The sequence below is a fragment of the Bison bison genome, unplaced genomic scaffold, assembly GCF_000754665.1.
Source record: "Bison bison bison isolate TAMUID 2011002044 unplaced genomic scaffold, Bison_UMD1.0 scf7180017864527, whole genome shotgun sequence".
Classification (NCBI taxonomy): Eukaryota; Metazoa; Chordata; class Mammalia; order Artiodactyla; family Bovidae; genus Bison; species Bison bison.
In genome coordinates, this window is record NW_011495078.1 from 4,593,242 (window position 1) to 4,617,605 (window position 24,364).

Sequence of the window (24,364 nt, forward strand, 5' to 3'; positions counted from 1 at the left end):
AGGTTCAGTCCCTGGGTCGGGAAGATCTGATGTTGAAGGGAATGGCAACCCACTCCAGTATTCTTGCCTGGAGAATCCTATGGACAGAGGAGTCTGGCAGGCTACAGTCCACACGGTCACAGAGTCAGACATAACTGAGCGAATAAACACACACACACACACTCTGCATACCTGAAGGCCATGGTGTGAATTTCCAATAAGAACTCTATGGATGGTCATTTTCTCCCAGGTACACCCAGGGCATCAAGAAGATAAAAGTGTGCACAAGGTCCCATCATGGGAGCCGAGAAAGGGAGGCAGACAGACAGGGTTTCACCTTCAGCGTGAGTCCACAGGAAGAGAACGTTCCAGGAGCTTCAGAGGGGTGGGCTTAAGACTGGGGGCAGGAAGGTTTACATACGAAAATCACAAGGGATGGGTAGGAACCGCCCAGGCCAAGGGCTGTGTGCACGGGGTGGACAGGGGAGTAGGGTGCAAGGTCTCAGGGGATGAGGTGCATCACTGACCCTGTGCATCACCCTCCACGGCTGCGGTGGGCCAGGGGAGGATCTGAGACTGGAGCGCTCAGCTGGGCAAGGTCGCAAAGCTCTGAATGCAATTAGGGAGTTTGAACTCCCCCGAGTGCCGTGGAGAGGCCCCGGGTGATGTAAAGTGGAGTGCTGATGCCAGCAGATGGATTTCACAGTGGTCACCCCAACTGCCGGGTGGTGGCCAGCATGTAGGGGCGTGTATGACTGAAGCATAGAGGCACGTCCGTGGATGCGGCATTGCTAGGCGAGCAGGGGAGTGGCTGAAACAACAGTGCCAGCGGAAATCCAGAGGTTGGCAGACTTGGTACTCAGGAAGCAGGCTCACAGGCCCTGGGCCAAAGAGCCTGGGTAAAGCGGCTGTGGGAGAGAGCAGAAGCGGCACTGGGTGACCCCCGATTTCTCACGTCTCGTTTCTCTCTGAAGAGCAGATGCTGGATTCCACTCTGGACTTGCAGAAGCGAAGATGCTAAAGAGCGTGGACCCAGAGACACAGAGAACGCAGCTTGTAGACAGAGCAGATGAGAGAGAGAGGAGAAAGGGGTGCCCTGGAAATACAGATTTAGGCTTCCCTGTTTTAAAGACCATAGCTGAGTCCTGAGAGTGGGCGATTTACCTGAAAGACCGTGCATTAGAAAGTTTAGAACAGAAGCCCAGGGCGTACCGACTCGGGGAAACGACAGTTACAGCGAAACAACCGATGCCGTACTGACTGGCGGAGCAGGAAGAAGCCCAGGATGGATAGGATTCTCGTAATCAGGGGGCCGGCATTTCAAGAAATAGTTTCTTAATCAGTGTCAATCACTGCTGTCAAGAGGGCAAATAAGAAAACAGCCCATTTTAGCAGCTGGGTTTGTCATCACAGAGGCCAGATTGCTTAGAAAGAGCAACTCTCCGGATGGTGGTTCGGGCTGACACCAAAACGTAGTGAGATGAGGGGAGGAGATAAGATGTGGCCGGGACGGCATTGTCTCAGACAGCGCGGGCGTCTATTGATGGTGGAAGGAGGGAAAGCAGCAGCCAGCTGGCCCTGTGTCCCCCAGACCATGGACACACTGCCGATCCTTCTCTGGTTTCCTTCGTCACCGAGATCATCACCGGTTGGGCGCATCCTCTAGTCCAGGAAGCTCCCAGAGTGGATTCTCCTCTTGTTATCATTGCCCATCGAGGGTCTGTGGACCTCCAGGTACCACCCATGACGGGCAGACGGACCAGGCCGGGCCTGCCTTTTCATCCCTCACCCATGCCCTCCCCTGAAGGGACTGCGCCCAGGGCTCTGGGCTCGCAAACCTAGGGCAGCGCCCGGAAGCTAGGGCCGTCATTCTGAAGTTCAGGGGATTAGATCAAGTGTCATAACAAGATCCGCAAAGTGGGTCACCGAGAGAAAACAGGAAGGCATTTGCATTTTATTTCAGAGATGGAGCCAAGACACAGCAGGACGAGGTGTGCTCTCTGACACTCTGAATCTCCGGCGGATCAAGGAGCCTGTCTCCTTAGGCTGCCCGTCTCTGAGCATCCTCGGAGGAGGGGGACTTGGCTCAACCTGCAGGCAGGGTTTGTTTTTTTGTTTTCCTCTTAAAGCACGGCAGTCTTTCCAGTCTCTGGGTGCAGCCTGTGCTTTAGCCAGACACTGACACAGATTTAGACGAAAGACATTCAGACATATGAATGTGAAGATGTATTCTGACTTTCTCCTCCACTTAGAATTGTAACAACATGCCTGGCGCATCAAAGTGCATTAGCCGGAGGCCGTCACCGCGGCAGACTATGCTTGCATAACCAATTATTTCCCCCCGCACCCACCCCACAGGCTCAAAACACAGGCCACACACGCATGAGAGCTGACAGCAAAGGAGCTCATAAAATGCATCAACACAGGCTACCCGTGGAAAAAGAGCCAGCCCTTAGTAACACTCACGGGAAAGGGGAGAGAAAGAAGCTGTCCTCTAAGGTGAGAATGGCGACCCCTTTCCGTACCTGACATTTTTCTTCATAATGAAAAATTGTGACCGGCATTATTTTTTTCGGCCTGCTAACATGTATTTGCAATATAAATTGGTTCCTTGCTCTAAAACGTGGATATAGATTTCAGAGGATGGAGACAAGTATACTTAAATGAAACTCTAAGCCCCATGGGGAAAAAATACAAGTCTTGGGTGTTTTGTGACAGGCTCTCCAGGAGATAAGCCCAGGTCACGGGACCTCCCAGAATCAGGACCTAGTGTGTGCTGACGTCACGTGCAAGGATGAGGCTGAAAACCATGATACAAGTTGTAGAGAAAAGAATGGTGGCTGTTTCTGGCTCCTCCCGCTACCCACGTAAAGCGCCCCCTACCAGAGTCCCTCGGCTTAACCTCACGTCCCACCATCGGGAAACAGACGCCTCTGGACTCGGTCCGTCTCCAGGGATTTCCTCTCAACCGTGTTCCTGCCTCCTGCCAGTTACAGCCAGAACTTTTTATGAGAACTAAGAATCATCTTTAAAAAAGTAATAAGTAAATTCATCTAAGAGTCAAGTGGACCACAGTTCCCTGGGGTCCCCTCCTCGCCTCGCACCATCCAATAGGCCCCAGTAACCTGGTGCAGGGAAGACCCAGCGATCAGCCAGAGGTGGGAGCGGGGCCAGGGGTGCTCGCTACAGCCCACAGCACAGAGTTTCAAGGGAAGATAAGAAAGTGCGAGTCTGGGATGGAGTGACTTGCCAAAAAAAAAAAAAAACAGATTACAACTGGATCAGTGGATCTCTCCTCCAACACTGTGCTGAGTTGTTAGAACACCGCCTGGGAGGGCAGGGATTGGGGGTTGCCGTCAACTGGGATCTTTCCCAGCCCCCCTTCTCACTTTAAAATGAGAGGCTCAGCTGGGCGTTCCGTAGGACCTTTCCCCCTTGAACTGCCCTCCTCCCCTCGGGGACTCCAGAAACCCGGCCCCTGCCTTGTCATCCTCACTTTCCACTTCTCAGAAGCGTCCCAGCTGCCCGGGGGCCCAGGAAGGGAGTGCTGGCCTGAACTCCAGGCAGTTCCTACGATAATCTCTCTATAATCGGGTTCTTTATTTGTAGACTATTTCCCAAAACTGTCTCAAGGGTTTCATAGGGGAAAATAACAAATGAGAAAATGCTCTGGGAGGAAAAAGAGAAAACTGGTATGCAACTGTTTAAGTGAAAATGTCCTTCTTACGCAGACCCCTCTGGCAGTCTAGTCTAGTTTGTCTGTTCCTTGTCGGGACTGTAACTGGAGCATGTTTCCTGGTGCCTGCAGGCCGGGCGCTGTCAGGCCAAGTGGTACACTCAGCCATGATTTCCAAGGCGGGGAGCATGCAGTGGGGTGGGGGAGGGCTGTCCTGGAGCATAGTTACCTAGCAACGAAACTGCTTCCCGGGAGAGAGGAAGTGCAAACCCTCCAGGAGAAGGGGGTTAAAGGTAGTTTAACCGTCCGTTTATCACCAGGAGACCTTAACTCTCTTTTTGTTCCTTCCCCAAATTATTCTTTAGCATCACAGAGCCATTTATACTATTCAGTGACACCTAGAAAAGCGATGATCCCGTATGTCACTGTAGGAGAAGGCTAAGCCGTTACAAAAAAGAGTTCTGGCCTTCCTTATATACTATGGTGTTCTTACGAAGGAAGACAAGTGTATTCATGTTTCATCATGGGCTTCTGTCTGAAAATCCCTCTGTTGTTAGTCACTAAGTCCTGTCCGACTTTTTGCAACCCCAAGGGCTGCAGCACACCAGACCTCCCTGTCCATCACCAACTTCGGGAGTTTACTCAAAACTCATGTCCATTGAATCAGTGATGCCATCCAACCATCTCATCCTCTGTCATTCCCTTCTCCTCCTGCCTTCAATCTTTCCCAGCATCAGGGTCTTTTCTAATGAGTCAGTTCTTTGCATCAGGTGGCCAAAGTATTGGAGCTTCAGCTTCAGCATCAGTCCTTCCAATGAATATTCAGGGTTGATTTCCTTTAGGATTGCCTGATTGGATCTCCCTGGTTTCTGGTTTTGTGCCACCAGAAAACACCTAACTTTCTCAACGCCCACCCCTCAAAAAATTCTTAAAGGGCAGCATTGGAAAGTGTCTCAGAGCCATTTATTTCTCTCTCCTTTTCCTGACACAAGAATCCTCCTTACAGATATTGGCAAGAGTTACCTAGATTCTGTTTGGATTCTGGGTTGTCCACTTATTTCTACTGTTGATTATTATCCCTGTGCTAATGCATGTGCTGAGAATTACATGGGGGGGAAAACGTATGTCAGCTGCTTAGACCAGACTGTGGGACACAATTCCTATTATTCTTGCTATTATTGTCTGGTGTTTATCATCAGTGTACATTTAACTGCAAACCACCCACTTTTCCAGGTAGGACATAGGCAGCAAAATCTTACCTGAATAGTATTAACCCTGAAAACAGAAGAATAGAACCAAGCATCAGGGAAATACCTGAGTCACAGCCGTGGGTACGGTGGGATACTTTGTCATCGTTTTATTGAGACCTAGGAGTCGGACGTGACTGAAGTGATTTAGCAGCAGCAGCAGGTTCAGTTTGTTCCCTGATACAGAAAAGCCTGTTTTTGTTTTTCAACATTTGTTTTCTGAAATACCTATCAACGACAGAGGGTTAGATGAGATCATAGCCCTTTCACATGTCACTAAGTTAAGCAAATATTCATCAAACATTCATGCCGATCACAGAGGCTGAAGGTCCAGGATCTGATGAGCGGTCCTAACTCCTCCTCCTCACCACGGCACGAATGTAAGCTATCTGATTTAGGCTGGGTGTTTCCGGGTTTTCGGACGGAGAGATCCTTAGTGTCTCCGATGTGAGACATGAATGTCAAGGCCCACCACTGTCCGCCCAGGGCCCTGGGGTTCAAGCTCAAACCAGGGCATCCTCGTTGCCAGGGACTCAGCGCCACCTCGTGTCTCTGGTGGGAATAGCTGGCGTCTGCAAGGTTCTGGCCCTTTTAAACAAAAAAGCATCAGTTCAGTTCAGTTCAGTCAATCGACCCCACTCTTTGTGACCTCATGGACTGCAGCACAGCAGGCCTCCCTGTCCATCACCTGTCCAAGAGTTTCCTCAAACTCATGTCCACTGAGTCAGTGATGCCATCCAACCATCTCATCCTCTGTCATCCCCTTCTCCTCCTGCCCTCAATCTTTCCCAGCATCAGGGTCTTTTCCAATGAGTTAGTTCTTCGCATCAGGTGGCCAAAGTATTGGTGTTTCAGCTTCAGCATCAGTCCTTCCAATGAATATTCAGGGTTGATTTCCTTTAGGGTGGACCAGTTGGATCTCCTTGCCGTCCAAGGGATTCTTGAGTCTTCTCCAACACCACAGTTCAAAAAAGCATCACCTTCTCACAAACAAAACAAAGCATTTTTTTGTCCTTTTATATTAAAAAAAAAAATGTCCCCATGTAAAAGAAATGGAATCACCGATGCAATGGACACAGACTTGGGCAAACTCCAGGGAGTTGGTGAGGGACAGGGAGGCCTGGCGTGCTTCAGTCCTTGGGGTCTCAAAGAGTCGGACACGACCGAGCGACTGAACAGCTACAGGGCCCAGCACCTCACACCTGCAGTAAATAACCCCAGTGGATCCACACAATTGTTTCCTTTCTTGTCTATCACTGGATTTTTAAAACTTCAGGTCCTGCTCAACTTCACAGTTTTTCACTTGAGTTGGGGCTTCCCACATGGCCCTCGTGGTAAAGAACCTGCCTGCCAATGCAGGAGACGCAAGAGATGTGGGTAGGATCCCTGAGTGGGGAAGATCCCTGGGAGGAGGGCAGGGCAACCCACTCCAGTACTCTTGCCTGGAGAATCCCATGGACAGAGGAGCCTGGGGGGCCGCAAAGAGTCGGACACAACTGCAGTGACTTAGCACGTGCACCAACAGCCCGTCACCTGTCGAGTCCTCCGAAGGGCTCCGTAAACAGCGTTTCACTGCTGCCAAGACATTGTCTGCAGTTGGCCTTGTGTCATAGGCTTTCTCCAAGTGCGCGTCTTCTCAGGAGCCACTTGAAGCCCCAGCATGCTTCTCCCAGGACAGCGTGTCCTCCGTTGGTCAGAACTGTTGTCATCCCACCCTATTTCTGATTCTTCTCTGTTTCAGATCGTCTACAAAGCCTGGCTGTGTTCCCAGTACTTTGAAGTTGCGCAGCTGAACTGCAGAAAGACGATCCCTTGCAAGCAATACTGTTTGGAGGTTCAGACTCGGTGTCCGTTCATATTGCCCGACAATGACGAAGTCATCTACGGGGGCCTCTCCAGTTTCATCTGAACAGGTACAGTGCTGGGTGGGGTGGGCACCCAGCCCAGGCGGTGGACTTGCGTTGGCACCCAGGCTTTGTTTGCTTGGGGATCTCCTCCTACCTACGAAGCCCTGAAGGCTCGGCCAGGACTGTTCCATTCTTTCCTTCACAGACCCCTCCCAAAAGGACCCGAAACTGACTCGGAAATGCCACTCGATGTCTTGTCTGTCTGTGACCACCATCATTACGTTCGTAAAAGGGTAACATGGCAACATGTCAGCCAACATTAGATTTGTTCCAAATGTGACTTAGAGACAGTTGGGTTCCACCTGCCGTGTCTTTGTATTAACCTGAGAACAGATGAGGAGATAAGGCCAGTAAAATTACATTTCTTCTTCAAACCAGCAATAAGTTGAGGTCAGAATGCCATCACTGAATATTTGGGAATCCGTCTCTTCTTTCCCCAACTGTCAGTTGCACTTCTGTTCTTTTTATTTCTTCTCAAAAGTGTGCAGAATAAATTCTGAACTCATTTTGCTCCTAGGGCCTGTGAAATTTTCTGACAAAAAAAAAGAGGTGCTAATAAATAAATACTTATTAGCTTAAATAAGTACAAGTATTTAAGTATATACTTGTGAAAGTTGCTCAGTTGTGTCCAACTTTCAGCAACCCCTTGGACTGTAGCCCACCAGGCTCCTCTGTCCATGGAATTCTCTAGGCAAGAACACTGGAGTGGGTTGCCATTTCCTACTCCAGGGGATCTTTCCAATCCAGGGATTGAACCTGTGTCTCCTTCACTGCAGGCAGATTCTTTACCATCTGAGCCACCAGGGAAGCCCAAGTATATACTTAAATAAGTGTGTGTGTGTGTGTGTAACAAGAGTATAAAGAAACACTCATTTAAGTTACTTGTGTGTGTGTGTGTACCAAGAGTATAAAGAAACACTCATTTAAGTTACTTGTGTGTGTGTGTGTGTGTATATACCAAGAGTATAAAGAAACACTCATTTAAGTTACTTGTGTATGTGTGTGTGTGTGTGTGTGTATATACCAAGAATATAAAGAAACACTCATTTAAGTTACTTGTGTGTGTGTGTGTGTTAGAATCACATACTAAGGACCAGGAGCAATTTTACCTCATATTTCCCATTGATGATGTTTTCTTCTTTGATCAAATGACTCAGACTGGGCAGAACACCAATAGCGGCCTTCAATTTCTGGGTATTTATAAGCATTACACCATTCAGGCATAGAATAAGATGTAAAGGAGAAGAGGAGATTGCTTTTTAACATAAATGTTGAGTAGGCGGGTGAGGACGGTCCACTCCGCCGCTGTGATGTGCCCATCAGAGCTGTTGTTCCGTTGCCTCTCAAAAAGAGCTCCCTGATGTCCTCGTAACTGGATGGCTCGAGTTGCGGCATTTTCAAGTTTTGATCAGTGAGAATTTACCGGATTCTTTCTCGAGCATTTATCTCCACGCCCATCCATTAGCTGTACTGTTCTCAGTGATGAGCTTTCAAGAGACCGTCCAGCGAGGCTCTGCCCCGAGGACCTGCCTATGCATGGGAGGACGGCTATGCTGACCAGACTTGTGGGAAAACCATCTGGATGAAGGCTAAGAGATGGGGCTCTCCTGTTTCTGCGGCGCATCGTCTCTGAGCCACTGTCTTCTCAGCAGTAAACTAGCAGCAGCAACAGCCCCCAGGCACGTCTGGCTCGAGCATTACCGACGGAGCCCGGAGCGTGAGATCCGTCAAGGATGCGTCATGCACGGGTCGCGGACGTGGCACCCGAGGAATGTAAGGGGATTGGCCAGCTGTTCATGTGGCTCCACCCATTTGATGCTGAGATCACTTTTCATACAGCTCCTCTCTGCTGGGAGGACAGACAACGAAAGGGAGGGAGAAACACAGAAAGATAGCAACACCTCCTTCCTTTGAATCAGAGCCAGAATTCACCAGTCACAGGCTATTCAGTTATTTGACTTCTATATAACATTTTCAACAAATGGTCATCAAGATAAGGCCTTCATCTCTTGACTTTGGTGTCAATGAGGTGTCCATGATTTTAAGACTTCAGAGAAACTTCTGGAATTCCGTGTGGAGGTGGCCCTCTTGTTCATGCACACACGTAGCTTTTCCCTGGAGAAGGTCCGCAGCTTCTCAGAGCGGACAGCAGCCTCAGACCACGGGGTAACACCTGTCTCTGTCTCCTGCTTCCTGGTCTCTTCTCTGTCAGTTTGAATCTGAAACCTTGGTTTCAGTGCTTGTCTCTTTCCTTGCATACTTCTAAGGCCATCAGAAAGCCTAACATGGAATTTAATCTCTTTCTGCACAACGTGTGCAGAAAGTCTGTCTTATATATTTTAATTACCTTTGAGTTTTTGGAAGTCAGATGTTTCATCTGCATCATCAAGGAGCACAGACAGGGAAAGAGAGAGCTGTCATTTCTCAGGTCTGGGGGAACTGTCACTGACTTTGGAAGCTTCCTGGGAGAATCTCATCACTGAATCTTTGGGAACCAGCCTCTTCTTTCCGCACAGTCAGTTCAGCTTCTGTTCTTTCTCTTACTTCTCAAAAATGTGTAGAATAACATTTTGAAGGCATTTTGCCCCTAAGTTCTGTAACATTTTTTGGACAAAAATGTACTAATGTTCAGATTGACCTTCTTTTCTGAGCTGTGGCCCAGGCCTCCTGGAAGAGTTCTCGGGTATCCGGATCACTGGCGGCCATCCCTTCCCACTTTGCGTCCCAGAGGCCCCTTGGGTTCTGTTACTTTGTTGTTGTTCAGTCACTCAGTCACGTCTGACTTTTTGCGACCCCATGGATTGCAGCACACCCGGCTTTCCTGTCCTTTGCTATCTTCCGGAATTTGCTCAAACTCATGTCCATTGAGTCAGTAATGCCATCCAACCATCTCATCCTCTGTCATCCCCATCTCTTCCTGCCTTCAATCTTTCCCAGCATCAGGGTCTTTTCCAGTGAGTCAGCTCTTCACATCAGGTGGCTGAAGTATTAGAGTTTCAGCTTCAGCATCAGTCCTTCCAATGAACATTCAGCGCTGATCTCCTTTGGGATGGGCTAGTTTGATCTCCTTGCTCTCAAAGAGATTCTCAAGAGTCTTCTCCAGCACCACAGTTCGAAAGCATCAATTCGAGCGTTCAGCCTTCTTTATGGTCCGTTCTTTGTTGCTGGGCCTGAACAAGATACAGATTTCTGCTGATAAGAACCACTTGGTGCCATGTCCCTACTGACCAGGATCCCCACCAGGGCCCCCAGAGTCTCTCCTTCTGGGTAGAAGGGAGCTCTCAGGGCCCACCAGGGAGACCCCACCGCAGAGCCCAGTGGCCGCTGGCATTGGTAAGGAGACTAGTGAGGCTTTTGCATATGAAGTCTCTCTATGTGCATACACAACACATAAAGAGACTTTGGCATGTATTTTGCGTATAAATGTGATCCCAAACTTTGTCACACAGTCTCTTACAGATATGGAGATACAAAGAATTCACCTTTTCAGGTAAATTTGGAGTGAAAGCAGAGTCATCTCACACATCTTTATGCATTTCGAATAAAGCGTCTTCTGTGCTCTGGCAGAATTAGACTCAACCTAGTTGAGAAATGGAAGTCTTTTTCCTAGTTCTCCAGTCGGCTGCACATAACCTGAGACCCCCTTCCCCTCCCCGATCCCGGGAGGCAGGCTCACAGGCGGGTTCCAGTTCTTCCTCAATGAAATGGGTGAATGACAACAAATCCCAGTTCCGTTGAAAGGATTTCACCAAGTAGACTGGTCTTCACCTTTGCCTCCAGTAATTCCTCTTCTTTAAAAAGATTAATAAATGGTTTTGTTTCCATTCTATAGGCTGGACAATAGCATCGTTTATCATCAAAAGTTGAAGGAATAGCGTTTCCTTCAGATTCAATATAATTAATCACATGATCTTCCTACTAATATGGATCCAATACCTCCAATTCTGAAGCTTCCAGAAGGAAAGCGATTCTTTCTAAAAGTCAAGCTCAAAAAAGTACCCAGTGAGCATGTGACTGCAAAAGCCTCGCTGGCCAGATGCGATCTAGGGAGGGTCAGCTGTGTTCAAGCTGCTTTTCCATGGCGACGGACCAGTGGTGTGATGATGGCTTCTCCAGTCTTTCAGAGATGTGGGATTGCAGGGCTCTAGTGGTCCCTCTCACATAGGCTTTTACTGGATATATACTGATGCTTAGAATTTCTGTCCTCTGTCCAAAAAAATAAGTGCATCTCAGCCCTTGGGATCAGGAAGCCAGTTAGAGGGCTCAGAACAGACAAGATTCCTTTAATTTATTTTAAATATTTAAAACTCCTTTAATCGGGGAATTACTTAAAATTTTGAAAAGTTACTAGATGCCATCTTTAATGAATCATTTCTTAAGAGGCACGTTACTTACCCATGTCCTACATGGGAATGTCTTAAATTCCTATTTTTTGGTCATCCTTAGCAAGCTGGTAGCTTATTAAAAAAAGCAACGAAATATCTGAGAATGTACGTCAACTGCTGAACAGTGTCTTTCACTGAGGCTGTTACTAAAGGTCAAGGCCAAATGCAACCACAAAGCTAGAGGAGAGAAGGGCATCCTCGGATGTTAAGTTCTGCTTCCGTCTTAGGAGACGAAGGAAAGACTCTAGCCTGGAGATCTCTCCTGGCTTTCCTGTTAGAGAAGAAAACTGACATGTTGCTGAAGGAGCATTTGAGAAATTAATCAGGGAAAAATTCCGAGGCGCTGTCAGGGTGAAGCCTGTCATTGGATGGCAGGCTTTCTTGAGTTAAAACTTTTCAGAGTGGGCTCTGCTCTCAAGCTGGGTTCACACGACCACTCTACTATTTTAGAAACTGTTTCTTCATCTTCAGAGTGAGGGGGTGGAGTCGTTCATGGCTTCTGTGTTGTCAACCCATCATCCTGGTAATCAGGCAGGGTTCCCCCCCACACACACTCCCTCGCCTTCTCCCTGAATCCCCTAGAGGAAGCCCTGGATTGCTTACCCGGGCTGGGGAACCAGCATTAACCACTCAGAAGCAGCAGCACGCGCAGGCTGCAGGTGCTATGGTAACAAACATTATGAAAATTGCCTCTTGATTGACGGATAAAAAAGACTCGACAGGATCCGCTGCTGTATTTTTCATAGATGAATTATTGAAAAGGAAGAAAAAAGAAAAAAGTAGACATCGATCTGCTGGGGGTTACTGACAATGGAGATAAAACATATTTGAGAATTCTGTGTAAATTCTGCATTTCATTTTTTGAGCTGTGACAAGGAGGAGGTTATGCTTCTGCTGGTCGGGAAAACACAGTGGGCTGGCTGTGGGTGCATGGTTAGGGTGACAGGTCTGATTATGATGTGATGGGTGCTGGGCTCCCCCTGGTGGCACAGACGTGCTCCTGCAGGGGCCCTAAAGCAGACAATGGCCCGCAGGCCGGGAAATTCAATCATCAGTGGAGAGACAATGATGGAGAATACTTGGATATGCATGTCGATCACATCAGAAAGGAATTTTTTTAAAGCATGTCTCGCGTCATTCACAGGAGAGAATTCACAACTTTGAAAAAACCTTCCCAAAATCGTGTCCTGACGTGACTGCAGAATTGATCAAAGATTTTTTAGAAAGATGACATAAGAGATTTTCTCACCAAAGGAGTATTTTAGTAGAATAATCTGCTACCCAGAGATCTCTTCATTTGGACATCTATGATATTTTTAATTTCTGTACTTTCTTCAGCATGTGAATATGTTTCATGATTTGTCTAAAACTTGTTTCTGCTTCCCCCACCCCAGACCCTGGAAGAAAGAATAATGAAATACCAGTTAGCTATGTATTGCAATTAAAAAAAAAAAATCTTTACATACGTACTTAGGCTGAAAGGGAAGTGTGAAGGAAGATAGCATGATCAGGATAGTGAAAATCCCTCAGTCATGTCCGACTCTTTGAGGCTCCAGGACCATACAATCCACGGAATTCTCCAGGCCAGAATACTGGAGTGGGTAGCCTTTCCCTGCTCCAGGGGATCTTCCTGACCCAGGGATCCAACCCAGGTCTCCCGCATTGCAGGCGGATGCTTTACCAGCTGAGCCACAAGGGAAGCCTATGATTAGGCTTCTGCTGCTGCTAAGTTGCCTCAGTCATGTCCGACTCTGTGTGACCCCATAGATGGCAGCCCACCAGGCTCCTCCATCCCTGGGATTCTCCAAGCTAGAATAAGAAATATGAAAACAAGTTACTTTTAAAAACCTCGCGCAGCATGTAGTACCTTCATGTGTTTGGGACACCGTCTTCCCTGAAAACCCTGCACTTTCAGACTAAATGCATATACTTAGATCTGAGCTCAGGTCCTCATACTTAAGATCACCTTCCCCAACGTCCACCTCCGTGTGTGTTTCCGCAGCAGCTCAAGTTTGCCTTGAGCAAGGAGGCTAATGCTGGGAAAGAGCCCTGGAGTGGAAATTCGGTTGGTGGGTTCTGCCCATGGCTAGGAATTTTGGAAAGTCGCACCCGCTGGGTTTCTATTTCATCACTACTAGGGGCTGGCCGTGCTGGGCCTCCAGCACTCTCGCCCCTCCTGGTAGCCGGGGGCCGGATCAGAGTCAGACAGGTCTGCAGCCATATCACCCTGAGCACGCGGGGTCCTGTGTGAGTCAGACGGGCAGCATGAGGGCGAAGCGCTGCGGCTGCAGACCACACGGCCATCCTTTTGGGTGTTGGTGGAGGATGGCCTCTGGCTCCAGGTCCCCCTGGATGATGCTGGTGGGAGAGCCAGGCAGGACTGGCGATAAACTCACCTGCCTCCAGGCGTGCTGGCTGTACCCTCCCAAGCCCGCATACCTCCAAGACGTTCTGACATAGTCCAAGTGGTGCTTCTGCGTTTTCTGTCTCTACCCCACCTGATCCAAGAGGAGAAACAAAAGGGATTAGACCAGGCAGAGCTGAGGAGCCCATGCCTGGAGCTTTTGCGTGGCCTGGGGTAGAATCAGCCCCAAAGTGTGCCCAGTCTGTATGGCAGGGAGCTCGGGGCTCACCGTCCCAGGATTTGGAGGGGCGAAGCCTGCAGCCACTTCCTGGCCTGTCCCCAGGTCACTGAGCAGAAAGCTGTCCTCTCTTTAACACTCCCTGGTGAGGATGTGTGATATCATCTCACGGTTGTGACCCCGTGGACTGCAGCCCGCCAGGCTCCTCTGTCCATGGGATTCTCCAGGCAAGAATCCTGGAGTGGGCTGCCATTCCCTTCTCAGAGGATCTTCCCAACCCAAGGATCGAACCCAAGTCTCCTGCACTGCAGGTGGATTCTTTACCAACTGAGCCACCAGGGAAGCCCAAGTTAACCTGTGGCCGCACTGAAACTTGCTGGCCTGGGCAGGAGCATCGCGTCCTCTCTGACCTCCCAAGGATGGACAGCAGCATTTCTTTGAAGCCACAGCAATTGATTGCTGCCCTGGAAGCACCAGAGCAGGGCACCATGGGCAGTCAGGCTGTGGGTCTGCCCTCAGGTGGACATTGAATCAAAACATTTAGAGAGCTTCCCGAGAGCGAGGGGGAAGGTGAAATACACACCCTTCTACAGGTTCCCCAGAAACCTGCCTGACTGAGGAGACACAGAGGTGTCGATGGCTGACATGTAGCAGTCAGAGCAGCAAGACGAGGAAGGACTTTCATTCTGGAAATTAAAGTTTATCTGGGAGGATGAAAGTGTCAGTCACTCAGTCACGTCTGACTCTTTGCGACCCCATGGACTGCAGCCCTCCAGGCTCCTCTGTCCCTGGGATTCTCCAGGCAAGAATACTGGAGTGGGCTGCCGTTTCCTCCTCCAGGAGATCTTCCCGACCCAATGAGTCTCCTGCATTACAGGTGGATTCTTTACCGGCTGCGCCACCAGGGAAGCCCTATAGCTTTGGGCAAAGAGGGATCTCCCAGAACAGGTGAGACCTTTTCCAGTGAAGGCATTTACTAGCTGTGTCTGCAGGTAAACATCTCTGCGGTCAAGCCTCTGTGAAGCATGTGTCTCCACCTACTAGCTGTCCTGGGTACCAAGCTGCTCTGGACATTCCCATGATCCCCCGTGACTCGATCAATCGCTCTGGACATTCCCATGATCCCCCGTGACTCGATCAATCGCTCTGGATATTCCCATGATCTCCCGTGACTCGATCAGTCTTAGAGCCTGAGTCACGGACGTCATGCAGTCTGACGCCGCTTTTGTAGTGGATTAAGCAGAGCTGCCACCCCTAACCTGCCACCCCCCCACAACTTGTTACTGCAGAAGCTAAGATAGTCCCGAGCTTCCTGGCTGTCAGTCCAGTGTTTGCATCACAAGTGAAACAGGAGGTGACCAGTCGATCGGTCTGTCTGGAAATGAGCTTGGAAGCAAAGGTCTGCTTTCTGGCCTCCAACAGGACAGGGTCCCTCTGTAGGGAGAGAGAGGAGGGACACACAGCTTGTGGTGTGTGTGGTGCCGTCTCCAGCGTTCAGCACGTACCTCCTGCATTCACAATGCCGCGTACCTTAAAAATGAACATCACGTGTACTTTCTGCCTAGACCATCCTTTCTGCTTGAAGAAAGGGGAACGTCTGGTACTGTCCTCTGGAGGAGTCTGTGCTGAGAAGGCTAGTTTTTCTCAGTCTGACTAGTTAGCAAACATTTTAGACTGCACACATACAGACCTACAGATATATTACTATGAAGGGTAAAGACAAGGACCCAAGGCGTCACTGACTCAATGGACATGAGTTTGAGCAAACTCCGGAAGAGAGTGAAGGTCAGGGAAGCCTGGCATGCTGCAGTCGATGGGGTCGCAAAGAGTCGGACATGACTTAGTGACTGAACGACAAAGGCCTTTAAAATGTTTACCTAAATAATTGCGACTCTACAGGAGCGTCTGCTTTGTGCTCACTCTAGGTCCCATGAGGAAATGATGCATTTGGTGCATTTTAAAATGTAAACAGAATCAATTCTTCTCAGTTTTGAAATCTTGTCTCTTTGGTGGACTGGCTTGACATTACCAGATGAGATGGCCATTTTAGTCATAATTGTTAATGTATCAGATCATCGTAGTGTTTACTCTCGTGTTTAATGTGAAGTTTTCTTCAAATTAGTAAAAGTTTAGGAGGTCAGTTCTTTTACGCATGATGCAGTTACTGTTCAAAATCATTTTTAAAATGTTCTTCTTGGGGCATGAATAATTTTCATATTCTGCAGCATTCTCTTCATGCTTTGGGAGACTTATGTGAACATGTCTGTTGTTTATTGCTTCCCTGGTTGCTCAGCTGGTAAAGAATCTGCCCATAATGCAGGAGACACAAGTTGGATTCCCGGGCTGGGAAGATCCCTGGAGAAGGAATAGGCTACCCACTCCAGTATTCTTGAGCTTGCCTGGTAGCTCAGTCGGTAAAGAATCTGCCTGCAATGCAGGAGACCTGGCTTCAATCCCTGGGTGGGAAAGATCCCCTGGAGGAGGGCATGGCAACCCTCTCCAGTATTCGTGCCCGGAGAATCCCATGGACAGAGGAGCCTGGTGGGCTACAGTCCGCGGGGTCACAAGAGTTGGACACGAGCGAGCGACTAAGCACAGCACACCACGTGCTGTTTATGGCTGTATCCCAGTGCCCCCAGAGGCGTTTGACACAGCTTGTGCTCAGTGAACAAATAGTGAATGAATTAATTAATGGGGGGCATCTGTGATAGTCCCTGCTGTGAGCACAGATAGTCCGTTCAAGGAGGGGCAGCCCAGGAAGGCCTCGGGGTGGGTGTCCTGTGCGGCCACCAGCCTCCTCCCGTCTGCATCTGTCGCTGGCGATATTACCGCGACTGCAGGAAGGGGGCTGACAAGCAGGTGCGCTTCCACAAAGCATCCCTCCATTGGAGTCAGAAAAGAACATCAGCGTTTCCCCAAAAAGCCATTCTGTCCCTCACGGTGACCCTCCTGTAACAGGCAAAGTGAAGACTCAGGTCCAGTGTCATTCAGACGAATCACACACGTTGCTCACTCACCTGGGAGACGAGGACTCTACGCCTGATCGACAGTGTGACAGCTCCCTGGTGGAATTTACATTTTAAATGCCCCTCAAACTGAGTGTCAAGGTTACATTGCCTGCTGTCCCTCAATTCAAGTCTCAACCCCCTTCCCCTAGTTTCTCAGAATGTGACTTTATATGAAATAGGGTCTTTATGGAGGCAATCAGGTGGCTGGTGGCTCAGACAGTAGAGAAAGTACCTGCAGTGCAGACCTGGGTTTGATCTGTGGGTTGGGATGATCCCCCAGGGGAGGGCATGGCAACCCACTCCAGTATTCTTGCCTGGACAATCCCGTGGATAGAGGAGCCATCAGACACGACTGAGTGACTAACACACACACACACACACACACACACACACGGAGGTAATCAGGTTAAAACGAGGTCATCAGAATGGGCCCTAACCCAGGGCTGACCAGCGGGCATGTTAACTTGCTTGGACTGCCATAACGAGATGCCACAGATGGAGGTTTAACCAACAGAAGGTGTCATCCCTCAGTCCCAGAGGCCAGGCGTCCAGGTCAAGGTGCTGGCAGGCTCCGTTTCTCCAGAGGCCTCTCTCCCAGGGCCTTCACACACTCTTTCCATGTGTGCGCCCAGGGCTTCCTGCGTGTCCAAGCTTCCTCTTTTCACAGGAGCTACCCTGGACTCAGGCCCACTCCAAAGAGCTCCTTCTAGCAGAATCATCGCTTTCAAGGGCCTCTCTAAATATGGTCACATTCGGAGGAGCTGAAATTTAGGGCTCTAACACCTCAACTCATCTCACAGCAGTGTCCTTGTCCAACGGGGCCCTTCGGACCCGCAGCACACGTGGAGGGAACACGGTGTGGACGGATGCAGGGAAAGCCACCACCTGCACCCCAGCCTACCCCCTGGTCTCCACCACCCGCCTCCAAAGCTGTGAGGCCGTCAAGTCCTAACGTGTAAGCCGCCCAGCACCTTGTCCCGGCGGCTCTGCATGACGCCTGGCAGTTTGGGACTAGAACAAACACATTCAGCATTGTTTGTTCAAGAACAGAATAAGGCCTCACCCTTCCACGGAGACAGATTCTGTGCACTTCAGAAGTTCTGGGGGATTACAGGAGAAGAAGCAATAAAAAGGAATTATGTAGGCAAGGAGAGAACTCAGCCAAGAGGATTTGGAGGCTAGTAATTATGCAGAGAGAGTAATGACGAGGAAGAAAGAGTATTAACCAATACGGCTTGGTTTTAATTATACGAGAAAATTATTTTCATCGATTTCATGAGTCTCCCTTCAAAGGAATTTAAAACCACCACATGCAGTTTGCGAAGCTGTTGTGTATGCCGTGTCCACGTTTTTCAAGGCTTCCTAATCAGAAGATTTTACACCTGAATCTGCAAACCTTTCATCTCAGGAAACTACAGTTAGCGACTTTCAGTTTGGAAAATCAAATCTCTCTACTCTCTGCTCAACATTGCTGCTGACCTCAAACTGCTCTAAAAAAGAAATCCTGATGAAAAGGAGGCAACATCTAGGTAGATAAACGTTCTATCTCCAGATAAACTGCCTTCCTTTTGGAAATGTGTGTGTTCTCATCATTTCCAGCCCACTCTTGTGGTGTAGGGAGGAAATGCGGGCACATTTTTTTCTATGACAGTTTTATGAGGTTTGTGGACAGCTTTCAAACTCCCAGTCTCAACCCTGACAAAAAGAATGGCTTGTATCGCTGTCCTTTTCTGTTATTCTTTCCGCAAAGACGGAATACTTAAAACACGTGGAGCATCAGGAAAAGCATGAAATGTATTAAAAAATCACGAGCCCATCAGTTAGCACAAAAGAACCAATCGTGAACGTGTAATTAGGGGAACTCCGTATGTGGAGTCCGATGGAGGTTTAGAGCTGGAAGGACATGAGCTGTCGACGAGCTTGTGAGGGCAGGTTTCGTGCTGGCTGTATGGACACTTGGGTCTGGACTTGAAAGGTTGTTGTTGAATCACGCGAATACACCGGGATTCTTGGCCCCCGGAGGAGAAGAAATCAATCCGGGGCCAGAGACGAGGCTTGATCGCTCAGAGCTTTTGTGTAATAAAGTTTTATTAAAGTATAAAGGAGATAGAGAAAGCTTCTGACATAGGCATCAGAAGGGGGCAGAAAGAGTACCCGCTTTCTAGTGTTAACAATGAGGTTATATAATCCAAAGAATGTCTGGAGGTTGTAAAGACCTCATCAGACCTACTCCCATAATTTACATTTTAAGATAACACTGTCCTTAGGCAAGATACATCCTTGTAAAGACCAGGTCTACTCCCATAATTTACATTTTAAGATAACAGAAGGTTGAATCCAAAGACTGTCCTTAGGCAGGATACATTATTGTTATATAATCCTAAGGAATGTGGAGAAGGAAAAAAAGTTTGTCCTTTCTTCCTCCTTGAGAATTCCAGACCCCTCTCTCCTTGGGGACCCCTAGACTCCCTGTCAACCTGCCTAGGAACTGACTCTCTCAGACTGTAAGGAGGACTGAGGTCCCGACTGTTCATGGATCCAGGGGTCACCTAGAAAGGTCTGAGCAGTGAGGAAGCAGGCAGGGGCTTCCCTCAGCCATATGCATCCAACATGACCGCTCAGCAGTTGAACCAAGCAGAAAAGACCACCGAAGAACAGAGGAAGCAAGTCTTCTCCCAGGTTCCCCCTAAAGCCTTCCGAACGAGCGCAGGCACCTGGCTCCGGGCAGCGCAGGTTTCCTTCCCGCTCAGCAGAACTTCACTTTGTATCCGGAGTGGCGAGCCTTCCCTCAGCCGTGACCTTCTCCTTACATGCGTGGTCCTTTTTTCCTCTTTTATATCTCCTCTTAATATCTGTCTAATTCTTAATTGAATACATAACCCTTTCTTCCTTCCTCCCCTCCCTTCTTCCCTTTCTGTCTGCCAGGACTCATGCATAGTTTCCTTTTCCTGCGTCTCTGTTTTCTTGTGGAAAAGAAAAGGCCCAAGGAGTCTGCTTTTTAGCGCATGAGGTTATGCTGTATTGCCTCTGAGCGACACATACTTCAAAACTCATTTTTATCGTTCTTCATATCTTCTCAGCTTAATACTTTCCCAGTTTACTATATGTATAATATATATATACTTCTATATATTTGTATATATATACTTATATATATAATTACATATTTTATATTATATATACTTCTCTACGGGCTTCCCAGGTGGCACTGGTGGTAAAGAACCCGCCTTCCAGTGCAGGAGACAGAGAGTCACAGGCTCAGTCCCTGGGTGGGGAAGATCCCCTGGAAGAGGAAATGGCAAACCCACTCCAGTGTTCTTGCCTGGAGAATCCCAAGGACAGAGGAGCCTGGCAGGCTGCAGTTTATGGGGTCACAAAGAGTTGGAATACCACTGGGCACACACACACACACACACACACACACGCCCCTCGATATGTATTTTTAAACGTAACCAACAGAAACCAGAACACATGCCTTTGTTGTTCTCAAAGAACAGCTACTCTGTGTCTCTCACAGAAGATCCATAACTGAGTGTTAGGTCCTGTTGTCCCCCCACCCACACCCCAAAAAAGACTAATGCTCAGGGGTTTTATCTCTCTCACTTCGCACTTCTTGACTAATTAGCGATCATTGTCAGATACCAAACCTCAGGGAGCAACAGCTGGGAAGCATGACAGAGAGATAACCCAAGTGCCACTGGACAAAATCAACCAAACCATGCTGCTCTACCTGACCCTGTAACTGGGAGAACAAACAACTAATACACCTGATACCTTTGGACAGCAAGAGATCAAACCAGTCAGTCCTAGAGGAAATCAACCCTAAATATTTATTGGAAGGACTGAAGCTGAAGCTCCAGTACCTTGGCCACCTGATGCAAAGAGCCGACTCATTGGAAAAGCCCCTGATGCTGGGGAAGATTGAAGGCAGGAGAAGAAGGGGTCGACAGAGGATGAGATAGTTGGATGGCATCGCTGACTCGATGGACATGAGTTTGAGCAAACTCAAGGAGATAGTGAAGGACAGGGAAGCCTGGCATGCTGCAATCCTTGGGGTCGCAAAGAGTCAGACGTGACGTACAGACTCAACAACAACAACATGCCTGATACCATCCTTAGTCAAATGACATGTCAGAATGTGTCTGTGGAAAATATGTGTGACTCTAAGATATGATTTTATTTTTTATGGAAGTCTGCCTTCTAATGAGCCATATCCTCTTTAAATGGACCTATAGCTCATTCCCCAAACACCCACCTTCCTGCCATCAGTCTCATTCTTTCCAATATTTTTATAATTCCTTTTTTTAAAAAATTGCTGTGCTGCTTCGAATGTCAAAACTATTGGAAGTCAATTCAGTTCACACCTGACAAATAAAGATAATCATTCTAGTTAAATTCTTTTGTTGAATTTAATATTGACTCTCACATATTGAAACGAATTTTCTTACTTCATCCACTGAGAATTCTAGAATGTCAGCTTTTCATTAATGTCTTAGTATGACAAACTAACTTTTGGCATTTGTTTTGAGTAAAAACATTTTGATGAAAATCAGAACTATTTTTGTTCACATTTAATGCTTCCAAAACTGGTGATCACATTAAGAAAATAATTTCCCCCTACCTCATTGAAAAGAAAGCACATATTTGAAGTCAGGGTCTATTTACGAGGTGTTTTGATGTCTTGAAGCCATCAACGTGTGTGTGTGTGTGTGTGTGTGTGTGTGTTGTGTGTTTGTGTGTGTAGGCAGGGGAGCACACACACGTTGGGATGGTTTGAGCATGTTCTCTGATTACACAGAAAGTCTGTTTTTCTTTTTTGGAAAGAAAAGCAGGAAATATTGTTGGTACTCTAAATACATTTGTGGATGGATCAAAGCATTAGCAAAACTGTCTCTTCAATTACCAGTCACTGTTTTGAGATTCCACAGCCGTCGGCTTTTTTTTTTTTTTTTTTTAATGTCTTTTCCTGTTTTTATGGCTATTTCCTTTGCAGAGTCACAGTTACTAAGGATTTCCAAATTAAAAAGGACTGAGTAATCTACCAAACATGACGCTGATTTACAGTATGTGAGCTCCACCATGTCACTTCACAGGGAAAAGTAGCGAAAATGAGTAGAAATGCAACATAATGGGTGATTTCCTTAACCAGGACCATGCAGTTTTCTTCCTGGGTAACAATGCTGCCCTTAGTCGTTCAGTCATGTCCGAATCTTTGCCACCCGATGGACTGTAGCCCACCAGGCTCCTCTGTTCCTGGAATTCTCCAGGCAAGAATACTGGAGTGGGTTGCCATTTCCTTCTCCAGGGGATCAAACATCTAGGAGAGATCCACTTTCTTCATCTCCTCCTAGACTCACGTGACACAGGTAAACGAGTTTCTCTGAATTCTGGAAATGCACTTCATGAAATCCCATACACAGCCTTCCCATCTGTAAGGGCAACCCAAGCAGAAAAATGAAGGCACCTTGAAACCATAGCTAGATCATGGGGGTGGAAGAGGAGTCAAGATAAAAAGACTAAGAATTAGAAGAATAAGAATAAGTCAAGATTCTATTCCTTCCCTCGGGTGGCTTTGACCAGCCACACTTGGTTCAGGTCCCTGGTGCTGGCGGTGGTGGTTCAGTTGCTCAGTCTGACTCTCATGACTTCATGGACTGTAGCCCATACCAGGCTCCTCTGTTCATGGAACTCTCCAGGCAAGAACACAGGAGTGGGTTGCCATTTCCCCCTCCAGGGGATCTTCCCGAGCCAGTACTTGAACCTGTGTCTCCTGCATCACAATTGGATTCTTTACCAACTGAGCCACCAGGGAAGCCCCTGGTACTTGGAACAGGAAGAAGAACACGCCCTGGCTCTGATGGTTTGCACAGTTGAAGACAGCTGCAGTCTAGGGTGTGGGCTACTCTTCCAGGAGCCCACATGGCTCTCCTTCACCCCTTCCAGTGAAGTCTACATCAGTTCAGTTCAGTTCAGTCGCTCAGTCATGTCTGACTCTTTGTGACCCCATGAATCGCAGCATGCCAGGCCTCCCCGTCCATCACTAACTCCCGGAGTTCACTCAGACTCACGTCCATCAAGTCGGTGATGCCATCCAGCCATCTCATCCTGTCATCCCCTTCTCCTCCTGCCCCCAATCCCTCCCAGCATCAGAGTCTTTTCCAATGAGTCAACTCTTCGCATGAGGTGGCCAAAGTACTGGAGCTTCAGCTTCAGCATCATTCCCTCCAAAGAAATCCCAGGGCTGATCTCCTTCAGAATGGACTGGTTGGATCTCCTTGCAGTCCAAGGGACTCTCAAGAGTCTTCTCCAACACCACAGTTCAAAAGCATCAATTCTTCAGCCACTCTAAAAGGAATCATCAAGGATGCAGTGGAAAATTAAATGATGTATTTGGTGAGCAAATATGTTCTTCATCCAATACATTTTTCCTCTTTATTTACTTAGAATAAATTTTTCATAACTAAAAATATCACTGTAACCATTTTAGGGCAATAACAATGTAAAGTGATATTTATCAGCTGTATGTTACTTCTGTTGAGGCTGCAGAAGACAGACTTTGTTCTTTTAGTAAAATCCTAGAAAAATTTAGGACCCTTTGTTGAGGAAGTTCTCTGTTGAGCTTTAAGACATTTCTAATTTATCCCTAAATTTAGCTTATGGTCTTATGATCTTAGGAAATGAATGAGTTCTTTGTAGGACTTCTCTGCCATTTTAGTGTGGGCCTTTGATCTCCATTCGGTACAATTTTCAGTTTTGAGAGCAATCTGTCTTCTGTCTAGCATGCACTTAGCTATTCTCTCTGAATGACCTTTACACAGGCAGGCACTTGTGTGGCCAGCACTTCAGACTCTACATCCCTTTTCTTTCTGATTCCTGATACGTGTACTGATGTTTTACTATTGGGTTATCAGCTCAGTTCAGTTCAGTCGTTCAGTCACTCAGTCATATCCAACTCTTTGTGACCCCGTGGATTGCAGCACGCCAGGCCTCCCTGTCCATCACCAACTCCTGGAGCCTACTTAAACTCACATCCATCACGTCAGTGATGCCATCCAACCATCTCATCCTCTGTTGTCCCCTTCTTCTCCCGCCTTCAATCTTTCCCAGCATCAAGGTCTTTTCCAATGAGTCAGTTCTTCTCATCAGGTGGCCAAAGTATTGGAGTTTCAGCTTCAGCCTTTCCAGTGAATATTCAGGACTGATCTCCTTTAGGACAGATTGGTTGGACCTCCTTGCAGTCCAAGGGACTCTCAAGAGTCTTCTCCAACACCACAGTTCAAAAGCATCAATTCTTTGGTGCTCAGTTTTCTTTATAATCCAACTCTCACTAGATGGACCTTTGTTGGTTATATACATGTGCTGATATATTCAATCCACTGAAATGATCTCTTACAGCTCAACGGTGTTAATGCATGATCCTTTGGTTTCTCTCCTTCATTAAACAAATACTTACTGTTCTCCAGGAGATAAGTGGATTGCTAGGTGTTCATAGTAAAGATGGAGTAGTTAGAGCTAAAAGTGATATTAGCCTTAAAACTTATCATATGGGTCTGACACATTTGCCACTACTTCTTTCAAAA

At 47.7% G+C, this 24,364-nt stretch overlaps 1 protein-coding gene across 1 annotated transcript in view; it reads left to right on the top strand.

Moving 5' to 3' along the window:
- The window catches only part of FAM155A (family with sequence similarity 155, member A), a 602,979-nt gene that overhangs the window by 567,654 nt on the left and 10,961 nt on the right, over positions 1 to 24,364 (top strand). The window contains 1 exon segment of the mRNA XM_010831552.1: positions 6,644 to 6,815. Within this exon segment, the coding sequence (XP_010829854.1) occupies positions 6,644 to 6,815 (172 nt within the window).